The following is a 25691-nucleotide window of genomic DNA, read 5'->3' on the forward strand; positions in this document are numbered from 1 at the left end:
CTAGATAATGGCGTCTAAGGGGGTCACTTGGCTGGTAGATGACTTGGGCTTTGCTTGTATGTTCAGCACATAGTCGTGAGGGAAGGATGAGCGGACAGTACAGTTCATTAGGGGCTGAAGGGGGCGGAAGTTGTCCACCATTCTTTTCTGTTTCTCCCCCTCAGAAGTGAAGAGCAGGGTCCGAAATTGCTCAAGCTAGAAACAGAAACAGGAAGCATAAATAATTTCAATAGAAAAACAGCTTTACTTCATGAATAAATTACTTTCATTTTTACTACCCTGAAACATTTGTCTAAAATTGGATACAGAAGGAGAATTTACTTCTGGGCAGGAATCCCTTCACTGCTGGACAGGGAATAAAATGTTGTGTGAGGAGAGTAGCAGGACGTGATGAAGCCAGTGGGGCACTTGGGATTCAAAGACTGGCGATCAAAGGCCCTGTCCCCCACGTATTAGCCATGTGCCAAGTCCAAGTTACTTCATCTTTGGTTCTCAGAAACCTCATCTTTAAATGGGCAAAAATAGCCAGGCTACAGGATAATAAATAAAAGGCTTGATGCATATAGTAACAGTGCCAAAAATGTTTTGTTTTTTCAAAATTTAACTGAATCCTTAACATAACGTAGTCTTGATTGCTTACCGCACCTGGGCATTGTGGACAAGGCAATGCAGGTGGAGGTCTTAACAGGCAGTGGGGTGCCTCCTGCCAGCACTGTCCAATAGAACTCTCCGTGGTGAAGGAAAGGTCCTAATTACAGCAGCCACAGGCCACAAATGGCTGGCTGCTGAGCACTTGAAATGTGGCCATTGTGACCAAGAACTAAATTTTTAATTTAGTTTCAATTTAAATGTATTTATACTTAAATTTAAATGCCCACACGTGTCTTGTGGCTAAGGTACTGAACAGTGCAGCTCAGTGTAAAAGGAGTGATCCCAAATCAAAGGCTTGTTTTCCAGTGTGGCAGTAGCATCAATCAGTAGCCCCTTGGCTTTCTGAGCAACCATGTTATAGAACACTTGACTTCAAGCCAGCTGGAAAAGCTCTTTGTAGCATTTTTCCTCACTCAATCAGGCACACTGTAGCTACAGAGAGGACAGCCTAGGGCACAGCAGGCAAGCATGGGAAGATTTGTCTGGATTAAAGACTTCAGGCCAAGTAGGCCAGGGACAAGCACCCAACACAGTGACCGTACTTGCAAATCACACATATACCCTCATTAATTAGGAACGTGTCTGAGTAGTTCAGGTTTATTTTTATTTGGCTAATTGCAAAAGATTAGAAATAGCACAAGTATCAATAATATATTTCATTAGAGCTATAAAATGGGCTAGTATATAGCCATTAAAAATGATATTGAAGGTAATGTTTATTATCTATAAAATGTTCCACACATCATCGAGTGAAAAGAGCAACAAAATGGCATGTACAGAATGATTCCATTTTGTTCAAAAAATTGTATATATTTATATAGATGAAAGAACAGAAGGATTTATGTGTATCTGTATAAGTAAAAGACCAGAAGGATTTATCCAAACAATGATTAACACTTAGTGGTAAGATTGTAGGCAACTAGGATTATTGATGACAGCTAACATTTTTTTCTTACTGAATTTTCTATGTTGAAATTTCATTTGAAAAGTCCCCACATGGGCCACTGACCCTCTGATTTATTTATTTAATTTATTTATTTTTCAGTGTTATGTCAATTTTTAAATATGAAGGATAGTAGCAGAATAAACGTATAGGCCACCAAGCCCAGGCTTATGAGCAAACTCTGTATTCTGTCATTTGTTTATGGTGGTTTTCATGACACAGATTTTTTTTTTTTTTTTTTTTTTTTTTTTTTTGCGGTACGTGGGCCTCTTACTGCTGTGGCCTTTCCCGTTGCAGAGCACAGGCTCCGGATGCGCACGCTCAGCGGCCATGGCTCACGGGCCCAGCCGCTCCACGGCACGTGGGATCTTCCCGGACCGGGGCACGAACCCGTGTCCCCTGCACTGGCAGGCGGACTCTCAACCACTGCGCCACCAGGGAAGCCTGACACAGAATTTTTTTTTAAAAATTATGTAGTCTACCTTACCAGTTGCTATCTCTGTGACTTCTGGTTTTGATATATGGTTAGAAAAAAGCTTCCTCCATTTGGATGTACGAAAAGATTTTCCTATGCCTATCCTAGTACTTTTATGGCAGTATTTTTAACATTTAATATGTCTGGAATATATTCTTGTGTAAGGTTTGAATGGTCAGTCCAACTTTTCACCCCCAAATGTCTGCTCGATTGTCCCCATCGCTCTTACTGAATAATCTCATCTTTCCCTTTCACTGGGCTGAGATGCAACCTTTATCATAAACTAAATTCTCATATGTACTTGGACATATTTCTGAATCTACAGTTTTCATCCTATGATTGATCTCTTTATTTGTGTACCAGTACAGCACTATTTAACTATTGAGGCTTTATAACTTGGTTGATTTAATCATCTTTCATTTTCTCTTTCACAATTTTCCCTGGCTCTTTATTTATACTTTTCTTTTTCCACATGAGGTTAGAAGTAGCATACCTATTTTAAAATCCTATTGGTATGGGCTTCCCTGGTGGTGCAGTGGTTTAGAATCCACCTGCCAATGCAGGGGACACAGGTTCAAGCCCTGGTCTGGGAAGATCGCACATGCCATGGAGCAACTAAGCCCGTGTGCCACAACTACTGAGCCTGTGCTCTAGAGCCCACAAGCCACAACTACTGAGCGCACGTGGCACAACTATTGAAGCCAACGTACCTAGAGCCCATGCTCTGCAACAAGAGAAGCCACTGCAATGAGAAGCCTGCGCACTGCAACAAGGAGTAGCCACCGCTCGCCACAACTAGAGAAAGCCTGCATGCAGCAACGAAGACCCAATGCAGCCAAAAATAAATTGAATTTTTTTAAATAAATTTATATTAAAAAATCCTATTGGTATATTTATCGGGATTACATCAAATTTATGAAGAATAAACAATTCATGGCCAATAACAACTTAAGGAGAATTGACATCAAAGGTGTCTATGATGTCTTCCTATTCAATAACATGGAATGAATTTTATCAACTCAAGTCTTTTGTGTCCTTTAGAAATGTTTTAAGTTTTCTTGTTAAGCTGATTCCAAGGTATTTTGTATTTTTTTCCATTATAAATAGCATTCTTTCTTCCATTATATCTTTTTTGAAAATTCATTTATTTTATTTACTTATTATTTTTGGCTGCATTGGGTCTTTGTTGCTGCGCGTGGGCTTTCTCTAGCTGCGGCGAGCGGGGGCTACTCCTTGTTGCAGTGCGCAGGCTTCTCATTGCAGTGGCTTCTCTTGTTGTGGAGCACGGGCTCTAGGCGTGCGGGCTTCAGTAGCTGTGGCTCGCAGGCTCTAGAGCGCAGGCTCAGTAGTTGTGGCACTCGGGCTTAGTTGCTCCGCGGCTTGTGGGATCTTCCCGGACCAGGGCTTGAACCTGTGTCCCCTGCATTAGCAGGCGGATTCTTAACCACTGAGCCACCAGGGAAGCCCTCCATTATATCTTTTAACTGATTGTGATGTATACATGTCCAGTGTACTGATTTCTAGAAATTAATATTGTGCTCCACTAATTACTCAGTTATCTTTGCAGTAGTTCTTTTTGTTGTTTTTCTAATTTATTTTTTCTTTTCTGGTCCAATTATATTGACTACTTCCAAAATATAACTTCAGTTAAAATTTAACATAGTAATTCTCTTTTCCGTATTAAGCATACTATATACTTTAGAACTGAGATCAATCTCTTTTATCAAGTTAGGGAAGTCTCCATACATTCCTATTTTATTGAAAATTTTTTAAAAAACTGAATGTTGAATTTTGCTACTGCTTCTTAAGAATCTATGGAAATGATTATTTTTAAAATATATTTAGATTCACTGATATGATGAATTAATATCATTCGTAATATTGAACCATCCTTGCATTACTGGAATAACTACTACTTGGACAAAATATATATTTCTTTTTTTTTTTTAATTTATTATTTATTTTTGGCTGTGCTGGGTCTTAGTTGTGGCATGCGGGATCTTTTTTTTCAGTTGCGGAATGTGGACTCTTAGTTGTAGCATCTGAACTCTTAGTTAACACATGCATGCAGAATCTAGTTCCCTGACCAGGGATTGAACCCCGGCCCCCTGCATTAGGAGTGTGGATTCTTACCACTGGACCACCAGGGAAGTCCCTTTTTTTTTTTTTTTAATTGGAGTATAGTTGCCTTACACTGCTGTGTCAGTTTCTGCTTTACAGCAATGTGAATCAGCCATATGTGTACATATATCCCCTCTTTTTTGGATTTCCTTCCCATTTAGGTCACCACAGCCATATGTGTACATATATCCCCTCTTTTTTGGATTTCCTTCCCATTTAGGTCACCACAGAGCACTAAGTAGAGTTCCCTATGCTATACAATAGGTTCTCACAAAGTATATATTTCTTTTAAGGTACTGCTGGCTTCTGTTTATAAAATATTACTTTAGCTTTTTTTTTTGGCCATGCCATGCAGCATTCGGGATCTTAGTTCCCCAACCAGGGATCGAATCCATGGCCCCTGCATTGGGAGCGTGGAGTCTTAACCACTGGACTGCCAGGGAAGTCCCTATTTTAGCTTTTTAAAAAACATATCCTTCAGACATACCAGTCTGTACATTTTTTTTTTTTTTTGGTCTGATCTTTGGTGGGTGTTGGTGTCAGTTATCCTGGCTTCATAAAAAAGGTTCTGGAACCTTTTGTTCTTGTGAAAATGCTTTGTGATTAATTAAAATCCCATAAAGCAAGCATAAGCAAATATTATTGCAGTTCAGTTATGTTATGAATTAAATAGAATATGTGTATTAACATAGTAATCACCACTTAGTTGCTAAGGAAACAATAGACTCCAGGGTCAAAACAACTGACTTAAAATTTCTGGACAGACATTGTTGGGTTCTGCTTTTATCCTGAGGTTCCATAGCAAAATTCCCTTAAAGATTTTACAGGGTTTGAGCACATCCATTTTCAGCCTTCATTCTTCCTTTTAAAAGGGTCTTGTTTATATAGAGATTTGTATTTATATATAAAATATACAATGCATAAAACATATGTCATTGTCAAATATGGAAGTAAAAAGCTTATGTTTCCTAAGTTTTACCTCTTCTCTCTAGTTAATTTGAAGCATTTCCTAATTCATATCCAAATTAACACAAGATGTTAGCGCATTTTAATAAAAATGTATGAGCATTACAAGATGTTAAAAACTGATGCCAAAGTTTGAGCCCAGCCTTGTTTTAAAGGGGCAGACTAGAATTTCCTTACATAGAAATGTGGAAAGAACGTACCTGATCACGATCAACCTCTATGGGCTGCTTCTTAATGATCCAAGTGACAGACTCAGAGAGTGGTGGGATAGTCAGGGACCCTGAGTAGGTCCAGTAATCTGGGCAGGTAGGCATCAGACAGGAAGGGTCGAATGACCCAAATTCCACAAGCATGTCCTGGCCAAGAGAAGGGGTCATCGAGTTATCATTTTATGCTGAAAACCACTCAGGAATCAGATGATGTGGTGATGATTCTAGGGGAGTCTGAGGACCAGCAGTGGTCCAGATGAGCTCCAGGTACCTCTGGGCACCTTAGGACAGAATCATACCCATGCTTTGTTCCTGCAATTAACCATGTATTTCTGATAGTCCTCAGTGGGAACACAGCAAAAACCATTTTCTCCCTTCGTTCTAGTGAGCTTATAGCAGGTGCTGTCCTCTGAACTCTTTGGGAGGCATTAGGTGGTAGCTGGTGCATAAACAAGGAGGCTTTTCCTCTTCAAGAGAGATTAATAGAATTCACCTTTCTAAAATGCAGTGCAAATTACGAGGAGACAGGATCCTGGACAGAGAGAGGGACAGAGGGGAACAGGGAGGGAGAGAGAGGAAAGTAGATGGGGGTGGAGTGGGGGTGGGGGAGGGAGGAGGAAAAGGAGGGAGATGGAGAGGGAGGGCAGGGTGGAGACAGAGGCAGGGAGGGGAGGGAAGACAGACTTGCAGAGAGCAGCCCCTCTGGGATTCTGAATATTGAACAATTAACCTTGACGGCTGGACAGAGGTATCCACCCTGAAGGATGTGGGTAATTGTTCTGTAAAGCTGGACAAGCCAAGTTTCTGTCAGACTTTTCTGTGCCCCCTGCCTATGGGAGGGTAGCTAGAGCCCAGAAGGCTTCCCTGAGTGTTTGCACAGGACTGTGAAGGAGCAGCAGTCGGGAGCAGAGGAGGGGACTCACGTTCCTGAGTTTCTGAGTGCTCATTGGCATGGCAGCCAAACCAGAGCCGCCGTCTGTGCCCACCAACAGAATCATGTCTCTCCTCTGCAAAGTGTCCCAGGGCCAGGGGCTCTCTCAACACAAGCATCATAAATGGCAAGTTGTCTTAAGGGGCAGCTTTCAAAGAGAGCCTGAATTACACTGAGGTGAATTAACATTTTCCCTTTCAAAGTGCCATGTTAGCGTCTCCACTCTGAGATTAAAACATAAAATATATTTCAAGTGATTTAGGGGGAAAAATTACCTAATGCGTAATTGAAGCCGTAGTATCCACCAGTTTCTGTTGCTCTTTATGATATTTGCCTAGCTAAAGAACAATAGATGAGAAAATATTAAAAACAATTGACATCTCACTCTAGAATTGTAATAGAACGTGAATTAAAATCAGACACCTGGACTTCCCTGGTGGTGCAGTGGTTAGGAATCCGCCTGCCAATGCAGGGGACATGGGTTCGATCCCTGGTCCGGGAAGATCCCACATGCCATGAAGCAACTAAGCCCATGCGCCACGACTACTGAGCCTGCACGCTAGAGCCCGTGAGCCACAACTATTGAAGCCCACGCGCCCTAGAGCCCACATGCAACTACTGAGCCCATGCCCCACAACTATTGAAGTCCACACGCTCTAGGGCCCACGTGTCACAACTACTGAAGCCTGCGCGCCTAGAGCCCGTGCTCCGCAACAAGCGAAGCCACCGCAATGAGAAGCCCATGCACTGCAAGGAAGAGTAGCCCCCGCTCGCCGCAACTAGAGAAAGCCTGCGCGCAGCGACGAAGACCCAACTCAGCCAAAAATGAATTAGAAAATAAATAAATAAAACATATTATTAAAAAATAAGATAAAGTCAGATACCTGGTGATTACCTAAAAACAGTCCACAGTACTGGAACTGCACTGAAATTGACAATTTAGAATGTTATAAACATCACTGAGTGAAAGTAGATACAAAACAAATGAGCAGGCTGTTTGCTGATAGGCTGGAACCCACAGTCTGCAGGAAAAGGTGTCCCTTACTCCATCAGCTTCCCCTCTGGGTCTCACTGGTGCTTGGCGCACAGAGGCTCTGGAGGCTGAAGCTGTCAGGGCAAGCCAGCGCGTAGTAAGGCCCAGCTTTCAGTTCAGGCCCCTGAGTCCTGAGGAGCTTCAGTGCAATAACTATGTTTTCCAGTTTCTATATTTGATGCTTTGATATCTGAGGCCTTGCTGATGCTAGAGGGATCACCTCTCCCGAGGTTAGTCAATTGCTAGAGAGAACAAACAACAGGGAGCATGCCTTTCATGTACAAACCAACCAATCCAGAGCTCAGACCCCAACGACTTCCTTTTTGGGATTCTTAATACTCTGAGCTACTATTCCTCTGCCCTAGTCACCCCAGGGCCACGTACCAGACAACTGGGGGAAGCCTCTATGCCCAGAGCCTGCTGAAATTATCCAAAGTGGCCAATCCTAAGCCTGCTTATGTTGTCTCACCCATTCCTTCCCATGGAAACCACAACAAAGGTTCTGTCCATGTCTTCCCCTGCCCTCTCTGCCTCCTGACCACCCCTGGTACTTCCCCATGTGGCCATGCATGGCATGGCATGCCATGTCTCCTCTTTTTAGGTATTTGTGAGTATAATAAAATTCTTCCTTCATGATAGCCATTTCCATGTGTGTGTGTCTTACCATACTTGACTAGACTAAAACCTGGGTATCCTTAAAACACTCAGCATCCAGAGTGGACTAAGGCAGGGAGCCTGCAGGAGGCCTGTACCTATGGAACCTGCAGGAGCTCAGAGGTGCTGTGCAGAGTATGGTCCACAGATCTCCAGTCCAGTTCTCCAGGTGCTAGCTGAGTGACCTGGCAGGAAAGCACTTAACCTCACTGACCTTTACTTTCTCCATCTAAAAACGGAGATGAGGGTCCACCACAGAGACTTCTATGGGAGATAAATGAAGCACTCAGCAAATGTATAGTCACATCACACTCTTAAATGTTTAGTTCCTTTCCTGAATTTCCCTTAGTTGTTTGCCTTTATCTTTTTACTCCATTTAAAATACATTCTTATCAAATCTCACATTTTAACTGATATTTAGTATTATTTGCTTTTATCCTTTTATACCAGTGCCTAAAAATAGAAATGTAATGCAAACCACAGAGGTAATTTTAAAGCTTCTAGGAGCTCCATTGAAGAAGTTAAAAAACAAAAAACACACAGGTGAACTTAATTTTGAAAACATTTTATTTTACCAAATATATTCAAAATATTGTCATTTCAACATATAATCAATGTGAAAAGTTACTAAGTCTTGAAAATACGTTGTGTATTTAATACATACAGCACATATCAATTTGGATGCTAACTTTTCATCAGAAATACTTGATTTGTATATTTTACACTTGAAAATGTAGATAACATACCCAAGCTGTCCCAAACATTTTTAAGTTTTCCAGTAACTGAATTGTCAGTTCCTAAATTTAAATGACAATCAACTGAAGCAAAATTTGAAATTCGTTTCCTCACGTACAGTAGCCACATTTCAGGTGCTCAACAGCCACACATGACTTGTGGCTACCATATTGGACAGCCCAGTTTCATACCATTTGAAATATATTCTTAACAGTCCTGTATTTTAAGCATTGTTTATCTTACCAATGTATTGATCCCCATATTCTTAAAGTAAATAACAATATTCTAATGTTCTATCTTTTCATTCTAGAATACAACACATCATTTAAACTTGGTAAGGTTTTTAAAAATAGTTTAAAAAATATTCCTACCATAGCCAAACCATCTTCCTCCAGTTGCTGCATCCTCAAAGCTTTCAAATTGGATTGCATTCTGATGTACCAAGTACAGTTGAAACACCACTAAAAGAAGTACTGCCTGACCATATAGGATTGCTCCAAAATAATTCAGCAGCCTTATTCAGCATACACTATTTAAACATGTTTCCCTACCTAAAATAAAGCCACTGGGAAAGACATGACAATCTGATGCAAAATGAGATAGAAATAAAGAACAGGAAGAAACTTATGCAGGAGCAGCAATTAATTCCATGTGGATTAATATTACTTTGGAATAAAGGGATTTATTTGGGGAGAAAAATTTTTTTAATTATATAGTAAAGTGAGTAACATTTCAGTGAGGGATCAACATTTGTTCATTCCCATCTTGATTTGCAGGAAATACTAAAATCCAAAACCCATTTGCATCAAAAGGAGAGAAGATGCTTATCTTGAGAGAAATAGATTCTCCTTATGGGAATTGGACAGGAGTTGAAGACACATTTCTTTTTTGAGGGGTAACCACTTAAAATGTGTTTCTTTCTATTTGTAACGTAACATTTAAAATTAAATTAGGGGAAAAGTTGTAAGAAGAAATTTTATTTCCTTATATGCTCCCTATGCTTCCCTACAAATTATCCTTGTCCATCATTCATGAACTTTCTGGCATTGCCATCCCCAGAGCCTCCCAAGTGAGACACCTCAAGGTCATGGTTAACTTTGCCTTCTCCTCACTTTGAAGCCTTCTCGTCTCCCAGTTCTGTTGATTTTATTTTAAAAATGCTTGTTAAAACTTGCTCTCTCTCTTTCGACTGCCACAGCCTTCATTTAGGCTCCCACCGTCTCCCATGTGGATTAAGCTGTCCTTGCACGGTTGCCTGGGTCAATCTCAAAAAATAAAGCAATTGACCAATTATTTAGATGATATCATGCTATGCCACTCTGTTTAAAAATAACCAGTGTCTCATAAGCCTGCCTTCCACCTACCCTCTTTTTTAAAAACTATATATTTTTTTAAATTTTATTTTATTTATTTATTTTTGGCTGTGTTGGGTCTTCGTTGCTGCGCGCGGGCTTTCTCAAGTTGAGGTGAGTGGGGGCCACTCTTCATTGTGGCGCGCGGGCTTCTCACTGCGGTGGCTTCTCTTGTTGAGGAGCACAGGCTCTAGGCGCGTGGGCTTCAGTAGTTGTGGCACACAGGCTCAGTAGTTGTGGCTTACCGGCTCTAGAGCGCAGTCTCCGTAGTTGTGGTGCACAGGCTTAGTTGCTTCATGGCACGTGGGATCTTCCTGGACCAGGGCTCGAACCCGTGTCCCCTGCAATGGCAGGTGGATTCTTAACCACTGCGCCACCAGGGAAGCCCTCCACCTACCCTCTTAATCTTCAATGATCACCAATCTTCCCGCTTCTTCCCACAACACACATTCTCATTCTGGCCACTTTGGGTTTTGACCACTTTCTGAACATCTGCTTCTGCACATGGTTTTCCTTCAGTCTGGGATGCCCTTCTAATCCTCTTGGCAAACTCCTTTTCATCTTTCAATACCCAACACAAATGTCCCCTCCTTAGTGGAATCATCATAGACTCCTCTGAGCAGTCTACATCACACCCTCCTCTGTGGTCCCACAGCACTTTTAGAAACCCTTCTTCAAATCACACTTGCTTTATCGTTTTAATTTAATGTGTGCTTCTGTCACTAGACTTTGAACTCTGGGAGGTCAAGAATCGAGTTGTTATTCCTAGCACTCAGTGCAATGTCTGACACATGGTTGGCACTTAGTAAATGTTGAATGAATAAATAAATCAATGAATGACAAAATACATACATGTTATTGGGTAACCACAAATATAAAAGGCCTTTTTCTTGCCTGACTAGCCTTTTGCCCTGTACAGTTGACCCTTGAACAACGCAGGGGCTAGGGGTGCCAACCACCTCGCAGTTGAAAATCAGCATATTTAACTTTACAGTTGGCTCTCCTTATCCTCGGTTCCGCATCTGTAGATTCGAGCAACAGCGGATGGTGTAGTACTGTAGTATGTAGTTATTTTTTAAAAACCCATGTATAAATAGACCTAAACAGTTCAAACCTGTGTTGTTCAAGGCTCAACTGTATTGCAATTTTATCATTTAAAATCTGACTAAACATTGCTATTTAATATAAAAGTTATTTGTAAAGTCAGCAAGTAGAGGAACATTACCACATATTCAACACACACAGAAAATAAATTTCTAGCAAAGTTTTAACTTCACGCCCTATCTTCTACATCAGTTATAGAATCTATACACAGAGATATATGTATTAACAGGAAATACTGTTTATACTAGTAGATGGAAATGTGCATATAAATGAAAAGAGACATTTTTCATACACTCAAAAAAGTCCAAGGAGGATCCAGCAATCCCACTTCTGGGTATATACCCAAAAGAATTGAAAACAGCATCTTGAAAAGATATTCATACACCCATGTTCACAGCAGCATTATTCACAATAGCCAAACGGCGGCTGCCACTCGAGTGTCCACGAACAGATGAAGGGATAAACAAAATGTGGTATATACAGCTGACCCTTGAACGACATGGGTTTGAACTGCCTGGGTCCACTAATACATGGATTTTTTTCTAAAGTAAATATTCCAGTACTACATGATCCCCAGCTGGATGAATCCGAGAATATGGAGGAATGCAGATATGGAGGGCTGGCTATGAGGTATACTCAGATTCTCAACTTTGTGGAGGGTTGGTGCCCCTGACCTCTGTGTTGTCTACGGATTAACTGTACATACAATGGAATATTATTCTGCCTTCAAAAAGAAGGAAATTCTGACACATGTTACAATACGGATGAACCTGGAAACATTATGCTCAGTGAAATCATCCAGTCATAAAAAGACAAATACTGTATAATTCCACTTAAGTGAGGCACCCAAAAGTCAAATTCATAGAAACAAAAGGAAAATGTTCATTGCCAGGGCCTGGAGGGTGGGGAAAAATAAGGAGTTATTATTTAATGGGTACAGAGTTCTGAGGTTGGATGGTGGTGACAGTTGCACAACAGTGTGAATGTAGTTAATACTACTGAACCATATACTTAAAAAAAGGCTTAGAGAGTACATTTCATGTTATGTGTATCACACAACGAAAAAAAGAGTCCGGTGGGTCCCGTGCCACTGCTAACAAAAGAGGTCCCCGCTCCCATGGAGGCCTTGCGATGTGGCCTGTGCTGACATGAAACTGTCCCTTTAACTCCAGATGAGACCACAGACAGGTCTGGCTCTCACCTGAGTTATCTGCAGAGTCTTCAAGTTCCACGAGGAAAAAGTACCCGTTATTCCAGACGCGGAGGCAGGTGGTCGGGTCGTAAGAGATGGTGAGCAGTTCTAAGCCAGGATCGTAGACACTGTCCCTCCACCGGACGTTGATGGGCGACTGGCGCTCACCCCCCGGGACCAGGTCCACGCTCTCCCAGAGAGGGTGCACTAGGAGAAAGCACATCGGGGGCTGTCCTCGAGATGACACTAGCTGGAATCCCACTGGGGGGATGATATGGTCCCATGTAAGCGTGTATGCTGGGTTCAGCTCTTATGTGAGCCAGCTGTGAGGATTAGGCAGCCATCCTGCAAAGCCTGGGTAGAATGTTAGCATTGCTAAGGTCCCTGGAGTCCTGCCACATGAATAGCTATGACACTGTATATATTAAGGTGTACACGCACACTCTGTCCCACACGGGTGCTGATGACATCACTGACGGTGATTTTTCTACCAAAGAGTCGAGCGCCAGGTCTTTGTGGCAAGTCCCTGATAAATCTCAGGAAACTTCTTACAACAAAGAAAGAGCTATCCACACATGATGGATAGAACCCACATGTATAATTCGGGTGGTCCAGCTCTCTGCCCTTTAGAATCAGCACGGATGGGCAGAACCGAGACCAACAGGAAAGCTGGACAAAATACGAATCAAGATAAATCATTACCAACGACCCTCTGCACCTCACCCCACCACTGAGAATGAGTCTGAGGATTGGTGAAAGTGACAAGGCAGCTGCTGCCCAGTCAACCCCCCCTGTGCATGGCAGGGTCACTGGCACTCCACTTGTAAAAAACAAGCTTGCCTCTGGTTTCCTCTTACAGAGGAGACGGTTCTCTTCCTGAGATAGCTGCCCAAAGCAGGATCTTAACCTTCGATTTTTTGGTACAAGTGCCCCAGCGGCATAGACACAGAGCGCTCCAAGGCAGTTTCTGGACCAGTGGTTCTCAAAGGAGGGAGCGATTCTGACCGCGGGGGACATTGGACAATGTCTGGAGACACTCTCGGTGGTCAAAACTGGAGGAGGGTGCTACTGACATCTAGTGGGTAGAGGCTGGGGATGCAGCTAAACATCCTACGTATATAGGCTGGGCTTTCACAGGAAAGAATTACGTGGCCCCAAATATCATTAATGCCAAGGTTGAGAAATCTTGGTCTAGAGCAGAAAGCAATAGGCAAACTCAGGGCATTCCCTTTCCCCACCCCCCGCTCAATTTTTTCATATAATGCGGTAATCTCGTCTCTAGAGAGGTCTGAACCCAACGTTTTGGGTTTTCTCCCTTAGTGTAAAATAACTTCTGAACAACAAGAACTTACTTTAGAGAAGGAGGACTTTCTGTTTCAGAAATCTAAAATGAAAAATGCATATGAATTGGTACAATAGTCATATTGGTATCAGATTAGAATGCAAGTTCCTTGCAGGGAGGAGCCATACCTCCTCCCTTTTTTCCGTGCCCTGTAGCGCCCTACTGGGTATATGCCCTTTGAGTATTGATTATCCAAATGCTATTGTTGGGATAAAAAGCTGTATTTGATTAATTTTTTAATTGTTTTTTTATTAATTTTTATTGGCGTATGGTTGCTTTACAATGTTGTGTTAGCCTCCACTGCACAACAAAATGAATCAGCCATACTGATTAATTTTTAATTTGATATTTTAAAACTTCCAGAAACCCCCGAGAACAGCCATGATTCAGTCTTAAAGCTGCCCGCCGGCACAAAGAAACCTGACAACACTGTCCGCTCTGAGATGCTCAGACTGAGGCTGAGGGTTTGAGCATTCACGCCCTTCAAAACCAGCTCGTGTGGGTCTCGTAAGGAGACTAGGGGAGAAGGGAATACAGAGCAGATCCCTAAGACGATGCCCTCTTCCACCCAAATCGTCCCCCACTTCATTCAGGAAATGGCCTAGAGTCTACTCTCTCACCCACACAAACACCAGCCCAAGGAAACTGGGCCTGTTCCTTCAGCTGCTCTTGTATGGTCATAACGCTCCCGTCAATTTGTATGCCCCTCTATTCACAAGTTCAGCTTCCAGGTTTTCTTTCCCCCACCCACCTCCTCCTTTAGGAACCCAGAGCATCCCCCCACCAGGGAGCCCTTGGTCACTGTCCCCTTCGTGAAGCCAGCTTTTGCCCAGGGCTCGTTTTGCTAATGATAAATTCACATTTTTGTTCTCTCCTCCCTTCCTCTTCCTGCATTTTAACAAAATACAGATTAAAATGATTTCTTGGTGGTTACTCAGACTTCCCCTCAAAGTCGGAAGGTGATTACGTGTTCTGACTAACGGAGCCTGCGTTTCCAGCTTCTTCTCATGTGGGGAGAATGAAATAAACAGAGAGAGTGATTCTGTCAGCCATGGTTTAAGGGCACGACGTCACACTGTCGTTAGGAAGGTGTCACTAATGTAACACTGAGAGCAACACAGTCCCTTTAGATTCCACAGTGAGGATGTGCTCAGCTTTAGTTCCTGTTTACATGACTGGTCCTGTCTTCGATTTACTTTGTGCTTGTACCACCTTCAGCTCCAGCCTCGGGGGTGTCCGTCTTTCGGGATCATTCCTGTCTCAGCCCCTCAGTTCCTGCTCCTTCTCAGAAATCAATCTCCCCTCATTCAGCTCAGGGCTGGCTCCTCTTCTTGGCTTATCACGTCTTCAGCAAAAGTGTCGCCTCCGCACCTCCCTATCCTCTTATGCGATCCCCTCTTGTTTTTTATTAATCATAGCATTCTGATCTTTTCCTTCAAATCGTTTATTACATGTGTATGATGATAAGTATATGCATATATGCTTAGTTTTCTGCACCCTCACGGCTCTGCAAGCCCCATGAAGAACTGAGCTGGCTTTCAGTCCCTGCTTGTGGATTGAATGTATAAGATAAAGAGCATTACTGGGAAGGGGTCATTCCCATTTTATCTTTATTTCCTTTTACTCTACTGAGCGCCGCATTGTTTTCTCCTTAAGGATCTTTGAGGTTTATCTCTTCTTTGTCCAGCCCATGACCACCAGCCTCATTCAGGCCCCTGTACCACAGACTTTTCCTCAAGGAAAGGTCCTCTTGCTCACTTTTCCTCCTCTCTTACTCCCCTCTACTGTGTTTTGCCATCCATCAGTTTTCCTAAATTACCACCTTCATCATGTTGTTCCCATGTTAAAAGACTATGTGAAGTCCAAGCTTCTGCATCCAAGCGTCGAGGTTTTCCTAGTAGGAACCCATCTCGCCCATCTAATTTTATTTCTCCTCATTCTTCCCAAGCTCTGCTCTTGCCACGCTATTCCAGAACCTTGCCAGGCTACTCCCCTTGGTCAGTCAGTGAGATGTGCTGAAACTGTAGGATACCTCACTGGGCTTTGAAGACTTAGGAGAAAATCCTGTAAACTACCTCACTAATAATCTTTATATTGATTACATGTTACAGTGATAATATTTTGGATATAGTGAGTTAAAGTATATAACTAAACTTAATTTCACCTGTTTCTTTATCCCTTTCTTAGTGTGACTGTTAGAAAATTTAGAAGTGTCTATGTGGCTCACATTATGTATCTTTTGGACATTATTGCTCTATACCATCACTAGCTTTCTCTCCAGTGCCTTGCCCTGTACTGTCCTTTTTCTTGAGATGGGCTATTTCCTCGTCAAATTGAACACCATCCTAGCAGGCCTAGGGCTTATTGCAGTGATGGGATACACAGGGACCCTCCATGTGACTTTGTTGGGGATAATCACAGAGTGCCTTGTTAGAGCATCAGGGTTGTAAAAGGCACTTTCATGCTGAGCCCAGGTAACCACAGCATCACATGCAGTTACCAGTGCAGGAGACTAAGGCCCACGTTTCCTGGTGGTCAGTTCAGGGCTGTTTGTTAGTTCACTGTAGCTGCAGATACCCCTGAGGCCGTTACTGTAATTCCACAGGGCTAATAGGTCCACTGTTTCTCAAGATTATTTGAAAATTAATGGAAGACAACACAGTCTGGGTATCCCAGCCTATATTATCTGGGGATTAACGGAATTCTCTGTGAAGACGTTGCAAAACAAGCTTTTGAATACTCTCGTTCTCCAGGCTTTATTAGTGTCCTTCAAAATGAATTGGAGAAATAATAGAACAGTTTTCTAACACAGTTAAGTTATAATATAGACTTGTCCTGTCAAATGGAAGTTTCTCTGATGATGGAAATTTCTAATATAGTAAGTGCTAGCCACAGGTGGCCATACAATTTGAATATATTTACATGTAAATACACACATGGGGCTAGTAGCTACATTTTATACAGTGCTATTCTACTGAGATTTGTCCTAAAAATAAATGTTCCTCTTACTTCTAAAACTAGGGAGATCATGAACGTTAAGAATCAATAGAATAATAACAAATCTGTACCATTTCCATTCTAGATGACATTCTTTATATTTCATTAAATTAAAAATTAATATTATTAAACTTATTTCCCTATGGTCTAAGATCTCATGCCTAAATCTTTTTTTGTTGTTTTTTTTTTATTCAAGACCCATTTATTCTCTAGTTCTGCCCACATGGAGACACCCTCCTCAAAAAGGCGTTGAATCCTTCCGTTCACTTTAACACCTTGTGCTGAAGACACGTGTTCCGAGGTTTCAACTATGAGATCCACATTCTTAAAGCACTAGTTCTTAAACCTCATCTAGATTTCTCCCCTTGGATGGGGGGAGATGACCCAAACACAGAGAAGAACAGCTCAGGACTGTGGGCTCTGCTCGTCCAGAAGACCTTGCAGCTCCCCTGACCACCCGGCTGGAGCCAGGATTAGGGCCCTGAGACGAGGGGCGCCTGCTGGGCTGCCGCCCCCGCCCCCGCCTCCTGCCTCTTCACTAGGCTGGCTGTCACCTCTAGTTTCCCTGGAGTTTGGGGATTCTAGATGGTCTCTGCTCACACTTCTGCATCACGCCTGCTGCCTCAGCACTGCTGATCCACACCAAGGGGGAAAGGCACACAGAACTGCTTTTCAGCACACCAACGTTCCACACAAAAGTTATTCTATAAGCCTGCAGGTTCTTTTTCATCAGAGGACATTCGCAAGGCCATGACTTCCCCCGGCTCCCCACTGCCCTTGCCAGCAGACTGGACACGCAGGGCGGCCGTGCTGAGTGGTACACACCGCCCTGGCTCCACTCAGGCGCACTCTCTTGGAGAGCTGAGGGCGGTGCTCTGGGCTCATCAGCAGGATCTGTCCCGAAGCCAGTCCTAGAGTGACAAGAGCCACACCTGCAGGTCTGTTCCACTGACCAGCCGCACAGGACCGAGCTGGGCCCACGGACCTTGGTCTGGATTGTGTTGGCTGGTCGTTCTTGCCTAGGTTCACAGGCCAAGAGCCAGTGTCCTTCCTTTCCTGCTCATCACCGCACCAGCGGCTCGCTGCTACCTGCTGCCGTCACACGCCTGGCAACCTCGTGTTCCGGGGCCAGACAAGAACTGAGACCCCAGCAGGCCCCTAGTTCCCAGCAGGCCAACTCCCCATTAAACTACTGCTGCCTAGCCGTGTTCTCGAGGCTGCAGAGCCGGGAGGGTGCGGAGAGCATAGCAAGCCGCGGGCGCCCCCAGCCCCAGACCCGAGGTGCTCCGCGGAGGCGCCGGAACCTCGCCGCAGCCCCGCCCCCTCAAACACAAACGACCTCTGCGCCCGCCTGTCCCGCGGACCCGGGCGCACCTCCGACCACCGCGACCCAGGATGGAGGCGCGGGGCGCGGGGCTCGGCCTGCAGCGGGCGCTGGGGCGGGCGGGGGACCCGAGCTCCGGCCCCGAGGCCGTGCGGCCCGCCAAGCCCACCTCCGTCCCCGCCGCCCGGAAACCCTAAATCTTTTTTATGTGACAGAAATTTAGGCTAAATTTCACTAGATGATACAAGAAATGAAAGTGATTTTATTTTCATCGTGGGTAATAGATGCAGGCTTTCATCTTTATTTTATCATATCACCAGTCTGCAGGGTTAGGGCTGTCAACATTTACTGTCTGCCACTTGAGATCACAGCCAACAGCAGTTTGAGTTGATGCCAGTGATTCCTCGGGGAGAGGGATGGTGCGGAGTGAAGGCAGAGCACAGGGCACAGGCCCCAGTGAAATGCTGTTTCTAAATTCGCCGCAGCCTCCTCCTTCGGTCACTCCCTACTCGGCTCCCGGATCCTAACAATGGTCAGACATCTGAGGGAGGTGCTGAGCATATGACAGTGATGAAGGTGGTGATGATGATAACGACTGTGGTACTAGAGGTCGCTGCCAAGGCCGAGTTCTCAGTGTGTGGCAGGCGCTAGCTAAGGACTTTCCACATTAACTAACCCTCAGTGGTCTTGCGTCACTCTGGGTCACAAGTGTATTGGGCCTTCCGCTGGGGTACTGAGCTTCCAGAATCAATGAGTATCGTCTTTACAACTACACAGATGAGGGACCAGGATATACAAATAGGACATGCGCAGTGGCCCAGGGCAGCAAAGACCAAATATTCTCCTGGGGGAAACAAGGAGGGACAGAGTAATATTCGAAAACCAAAATCAAACGGTGACTGTGACCTGTTTCTTCTAGTAAGTTACAAACAAGAACATTTCATCTGATGTGGGAAATTAATCAAGAGAAGCCCCTACCTCCCTAAGCCAATACTTTCTGGGTTCTGTCAGCACTAAAAGGAGCAAACTATCCTAAAGACACGAGCATATTGGATTTACTTCCATCTTTCTGTAAATAAAAACAAATACTTTCTGTATATATAAACAAACAAGAAAATAAGGAAAGCACTCACACAAAATTTAGTAACTAGATAAATATGACTACTTTTTTCCATTTTAAGCCTTAGACCGCAAAGTGCCAGTGTTGAGAATAAGCCAGTCCGTGTAGGATGGGGGCCTGATGGTAGGAAGCCGCACCCAGCAACCAGAAATTTATTATGACTCAGACCAGCTCAGTTTAATGAGAACACAGTCAACATCGGAGGAAACAAACTTACAGTAAAAATATATTTATGAAGCAGTTTCAAGGCAATAGATTTAGCTAGATTAGCATTACTAATAAATCCCTTTTGTAATGTGCAAAACAGGGTCAAAGAGAGTAAACCCAAGGAGGAAAAGTTGAGAAAGCTAGAATCTGGAAGCAAACCAACACTGGAAAACTCTGTGTGAATTCACTGTGAATGGTGGAGAATATGTAACTACTTAGCATATATGCTTAACCATTTCATTAAACTTATGTCTCCACTAACACACACATTATCCTCTCCGATCATCTCAGGGGTTCTGTACCAGGGTTACTTGGCCCCCCAGGGGACACTTAGGGATGCCATGCAGCATCTGCAGTGCAGTCCACCCCGACAGCACAGGATGACCCACGCCCATGGCAGTAGCGCCGTGGTGTCAGGGAGGACCATCTGCTGCCTCACTTGATCTGCTGGGTTCACAGCGGAGCTCACACTGGCGAGCTGGTCACCTAGAAGCACCTCTTCTGCAATTTGTAACGAGGGACGGAATATTCCAGAGTATGAAGCTACTGAACTGCTTGCAAACATGAATATGCAAATTCCAGAATGTTCAGACTCACAGAAATAATTCGCAGTCCGTGGATCAATTTTAGTAAAAAGACGGTTGCTAACAAAAAACAATAAAGAACAGGTTCAAAGTATTTGAAACTTAGGACTTCTTTGACCTATTTCTGCATGACATCATTTTAACAAGTTAAAATTGGTGAAGAAAACACCTTTCCACACGGCACCGGGGTAATCATTTCACAGTATGTACGTGTATCAAATCATCATGATGTATACCTTAGACTTAGGTCAGTTATATCTCAATAAAGCTAGGGGAGAAAAAGGCTTTCCATATTTGAACAAACAGAGAAATAATGGGTTCTGACTCTCAGTTCTCAAGGCATCTAATCCCAGTCTGGAATGCTACTGACATCAGAGCTGCAGACACTCAACACATGTGACTGTTAGGGAACAACCAGGCTTCTGCTCTCTCCAGGCAGCCATGTACTCACAGGCTTGGTTCCGGGTTTTGTAAGTACAGGTGTAGAGGCTGCAGGGCCTTGCTAGCATGGACCTCGGAATCTGGAACCTTCTCCACTGTGCATTGCATGGAGAGGCTTGAAGAATGACCCTCAGGCGACTCATCATCACCATCTTTAGCTTGAAGTCTTGATCAGCTCCCAAGTAACTTGAAGGAACCTAATAACCCAGAGCAAAAGGAGGACAGAGGAAGAAAAGTCGCAAACAACAGAGGTGGCCGATCACGTGGAAAACATCATTCAGATTATTAGTATGCGGGAGGGGGAGGTAAATACAGCAGGAGTGGAGTGAACCAGGCAGAGGGTGGTAGGAGGTGAGGTCCAGAGGTAGTGGATGCCATATCAAGGAGACATGTAGGCCATTGTAAAGGCTCTTTCTCTAACTCAGGGTTTCTCAGCTTCGGCATTGTTGACATTTTGACCAGATAACTCTGTTGTAAAGGACTAGTCTTTGCACTGTAGCTTGTTTAGCGGCGCCCTTGGTCTCTACCCACTAGATACCAGTGGCACCTTCCTTCCATTTGTGACAATCAAAAACGTCTCCAGGCATTGCAGATGTCCCTTGGAGAAGGGGAATCACCTCTGATTGGGAACCACTGTTCTAAGAGAAGTGGGAACACAATGGAGTTTTCGGAGTAGAGGAGGGACATACTCTGATTTACATTTTTTTTTTTTACATCTTTATTGGAGTATAATGGCTTTACAATGGTGTGTTAGTTTCTGCTTTATAACAAAGTGAATCAGTTATACATATACATATGTTCCCATATCTCTTCCCTCTTGCGTCTCCCTCCCTCCCACCCTCCCAATCCCACCCCTCTAGGTGGTCACAAAGCACCGAGCTGATCTCCCTGTGCTATGCGGCTGCTTCCCACTAGCTATCTACCTTACGTTTGGTAGTGTATATATGTCCATGCCTCTCTCTCGCTTTGTCACAGCTTACCCTTCCCCCTCCCCATATCCTCAAGTCCACTCTCTAGTAGGGCTGTGTCTTTATTCCTGTCTTACCGCTAGGTTCTTCATGACATTTTTTTTCCCTCTTAAATTCCATATATATGTGTTAGCATACGGTATTTGTCTTTCTCTTTCTGACTTACTTCACTCTGTATGACAGACTCTAGGTCTACCCACCTCATGACAAATAGCTCAATTTCGTCTCTTTTTATGGCTGAGTAATATTCCATTGTATATATGTGCCACATCTTCTTTATCCATTCATCCGATGATGGACACTTAGGTTGTTTCCATCTCCGGGCTATTGTAAATAGAGCTGCAATGAACATTTTGGTACATGACTCTTTTTGAATTATGGTTTTCTCGGGGTATATGCCCAGTAGTGGGATTGCTGGGTCATATGGTAGTTCTATTTGCAGTTTTTTAAGGAACCTCCATACTGTTCTCCATAGTGGCTGTATCATCAAAAAATCTAGAAACAATAAATGCTGGAGAGGGTGTGGAGAAAAGGGAACACTCTTGCACTGCTGGTGGGAATGTGAATTGATTTACATTTTAAAAAGCTCATTCACAGTGCCCTACTGGAAACTGACCAGGATGAAAGAAAGAAGCAGGGAGCCCATTCAGGATAATCCAGGGGCTGGAACTAAGGATGTCACAGTGGACGTGGTGAGAAGTGGCTGGGTACTGGATGTATCTTGGGGATACAGCCCGTAAGATGTGAAAGAAGGCAGTCAGAGATGACTGGCAGATGCTTGGCCTAAACAACTGCAAGGATGGACTTGCCACGAACTAAGATGGGAAGACTGTGTATGGAAAAGGTTTTGGGTGGGAAATCAGCAGCTCAGATTTGGGCATGTGGAGTTTGAAATGAAATTCCAGTAATTCAAGTGAGGAAATATGGTAGAATATTCTACCTCATGGTAGAACGAGGATGAACCCCTGAACAAAGAAACAGAACCCGGCACAGGAGCTGGCAGGGAGGGAAAGATGGCGCTCTTACTACTAATTCTATTGGGTTTGAGGTGCCAAGGGGGCAGGCGAGAGGAAAGGTCTAGGGAGAGTTGGTAGTGCAGCTCTGGTGCTCAAGAGAGGTTGTGAGGCTAGAGAGAGAAGGAACATACCCTCCCCCCAGGGGTAACAGGTGTATAGAGACCAACAAAATGGAGTGATTAAGGAGGCCAAGAGATGGAGAAGGAATGGTCAAAGGCAACCAAGGAAGGAATGGAGCATGGAAGGTCAGGGCCAAGGAGGGTTCCAGGGAAATCCTAATAGAAAGAAACTTAATTTAGCTAATGCTAGGCTATAATACGTGTAACAATATGTGAGATTATTAATGTCCAGGTATGTGCTTCGGAAAGAAAGATGCTTATCAGAAAAACGTTTATGAATTTGCACCTAGACTATAAACTGCAAAATTTAGCATTACAAATAAACTAATACTCATTATTAAATAGGCCCCAGGTGAACCCTGGAACGTATAAATGTAGAATACATTTTCTCAATAAGTTATATTTTGTTGTACAGGCACAGGAAAGGTGTGACCATGAGCTGGATGGGCCCTAGGGAAGGTAAGCTTTCTATGCTACATGCCCTTTGCTATCACTGATTATATATGCTCTTGGGTTTTACTTACACCGTCCTCATCTGCTGTTTTGCAGACAGAAATGTGTGAATGAACAGATTTTAACAGCCTTTTAGAATCACTTGTAGATTGTGTATTTATTAAATGCCTTGGCTCTTCAACTCTGCCTGGTTAAGCCATTTGTACTTATGCAAAACACCAAAAAAACCCAAAAAACAAAGCACAAAAACCTACTAAAGGTTACAGTTGCGTTGAAGAAAAATTCCTTGATTCTTATCAGATGGACCCTTCACTTTCTTGCCTTCTGATTTAGAAAGGAAGACAGTGTTTTTGCAATTCTCTGAAATTTAAATTAGAAGTTATGTTTCCTTATCTTGACTGAGAAAGTTCAGCTTGCTCCTCTCACCCACTTCTTCTCTATGATCCCAATATAGGGTTGCCAAAGGTTACATTTCTATAATTGCTTAGCGCACTGCAATTGCTCCAGCGCACTAATTGCTCCAGTGGAATGATATGAAATGCATTTCCCTCCTTCCATCAGATTTCCTCAATATTCATATTCAGTCAAAAGGAACGCAACTAATTGTATTCCAACTACGAGTGGTGGCAGCCTTTTGCCTGGCTCCAGGGACAACGGGGCAGGCGTGCACAGGCACAGAAATGGTGCCCTTGCTGCTTTCAGCCTTTAGGTGCATTTCAGACCTGGCACTGAGTTTACAATTTCTGAGTGAAGTAGGAAAGCCCTAGAAAGTTGAAAGGTTTTCATTTCCAAAATACTCAAGAACAGTGTAGCTCTTTATCAGGACCCAGAAGGGAGAGTGGGGGCATGGGGCTGGGGAACATTGGTTCACTGTGGACTTCAGTGCAGGCTGAGAACAGAGACCGTTCTGAGGGATGTGCAGGGGCAGCTTATGGGTAGCGTGTGGACAAGCTTCCTTCACCAGAGACTTCCAACTTCTCTCCATACTCCAGCAAAACTTTTAAGCAGCAGAGTGGAGATGACCAGAGTGTCAGCAAAGGAAAAAGGGGAAGCAGAAAGCAATGTGGTTTTCAGTGGTTGACAGAGAATGAACTCTACTCAACATAAGGTGTACACATCTTCATTATCTCCCCATATTTCTCAAGCTTTCTCAGCAAAAAATAAACAAGAGGGAATTACACTAATAACAACGACTTTCCAGCATCCTCTGAGCAGTAGCTTTCAACTCACGCCACAAAGAATTACAGCCACCAACAGCGTCTGTATTTGGTAGGTTCTTCCCCTCTAGCTCCAGGACGGGGCACTAAAGAAAATGGATAGAAGAAAGAATTGAGGAGTAGAGAAGACTCAGACTTGTCCACATGATATAGCTGCTGATCCCCTGCCCCGGGGGTGGTTGTGAATCCGTCCGTAGCCCTTGGTATAGTCAGGAAGAAAATCAACAACGCAGATATGAGTGAATCCAGTTTGCTGGGCCTCGGTTTCTGAAACTGCAACCCCCTTACTTCCCAGACTCTCTGGGACAGCTGTTCGACCTTTAAATGCACAAAACGGTAAGGGGGTGTAGTTTTCTGGTGACCCTCAGAGCGGAGGAACAGGACTAGAGTAGAGATGGGGCGACTCCCTGCCTCCCCTACCCCCATCGTACAGAGAAGCCCCGCCGGGACTGTGGCCATCCTAGCGGGGTCAACAGCTGTCCCGCCTCCGGGGCCCACTGCAGCGCCTGATCGTGTGTATGAGAGGATCCCTGTTCTCTCTGCTAGCCTACGCTCCCCTGCTGCCCACGCTCCACATCGCCGCCGGACTTTACCCGAACGTTCCCCATAGCGGGAACCACTCTGTTCGCTACCGGGATGAGAGGCTCAGGCGCGCGGCCATCTTGGCCACGCCTCCTTGTGCCTAGCCGCGCCCCTCACGCCGGGACACGTCATTTCGCCTATCACGTCACTTCCCCGCGCGCCCGGCCCACGTCCCGAAGAAGCTTAAAGTCCCGCCCTGGCCACGCTCCCCGTGTCGGAGCCCGAACCTGTTTTCCACCCAGCTCTGCACCTGTTCTCTGTCCTGACTGCCTGACTGCCCCTGCTGCCATCGCTCCGGGACTCCGGCCGCGGTGACGCGCCGGCGCGCTAACTTGGGCCCACCTCTGGCCTCGCCGTGGGCCCACCCCTCCTTGGAGCCGGACCATCTTTGTTGCACACCTTAGAACTGTAAAGCCACGCCCCCACGGACATGCCGCGCCCACGTTCACGGTAAATCCTTACACTGCGCCTACACCAGGGCCCTCCTTTTTGTTACGTCACTTGCATCCCATACGCTACTCCGTGGCCCCGCCTTTTCATCGGAGTCCACGCCCCTGATCTGAGTCCTTTCACATTCCTCTTATCCTCTGGGCCACGCTCGTTTCGCTGACCCCCCGTCGCTCTCTTGTGCCCATTTCTCTGCTTTCCACTCTGGTAATTCCTCTGCCCACCTCTCCCGCAGTCTCGACCAAGCCTGTCTTGCTTTTACGAGCGGCTACGCACCGACTGAGTCCCACATTTTCAGGTCAAGCCTCTGTGCTACGCCGAGGCCACGCCTCTCCCGAAGTGGCCGTCGCTGCCGCTCCTTCCCACGGTTGTCCAAACCCCGCCCCTCAAGCCCGGGTTATATTCCACTCCCCTCTGTCCTGGCCAATCCCGGCGCTCCGCCCATGCCGCACTGTACAACCCTGAGGTCCCCATTGATCACGCTAACTCCGCGCATGCGCGATTCCCT

The 25691-nt window shown here is 44.5% G+C and overlaps 2 protein-coding genes across 2 annotated transcripts in view; one reads left to right on the top strand and one right to left on the bottom strand.

The window, feature by feature from the left end:
• Positions 1-25432, bottom strand: CA5B (carbonic anhydrase 5B). Its single transcript, XM_060138620.1, is given in 9 exon segments — positions 1-195; positions 5357-5512; positions 6572-6636; positions 9074-9113; positions 9115-9179; positions 12376-12573; positions 20392-20578; positions 24117-24240; positions 25199-25432. Coding segments are annotated over 7 exon segments (861 nt in total). The 5' UTR covers positions 20534-20578; positions 24117-24240; positions 25199-25432.
• CLTRN (collectrin, amino acid transport regulator) overlaps positions 1-25691 on the top strand; it is a 78653-nt gene that overhangs the window by 6923 nt on the left and 46039 nt on the right. The gene's annotated exons all lie outside the window — the stretch shown is intronic.

Source organism: Lagenorhynchus albirostris, chromosome X (assembly GCF_949774975.1).
Source record: "Lagenorhynchus albirostris chromosome X, mLagAlb1.1, whole genome shotgun sequence".
Classification (NCBI taxonomy): domain Eukaryota; kingdom Metazoa; phylum Chordata; class Mammalia; order Artiodactyla; family Delphinidae; genus Lagenorhynchus; species Lagenorhynchus albirostris.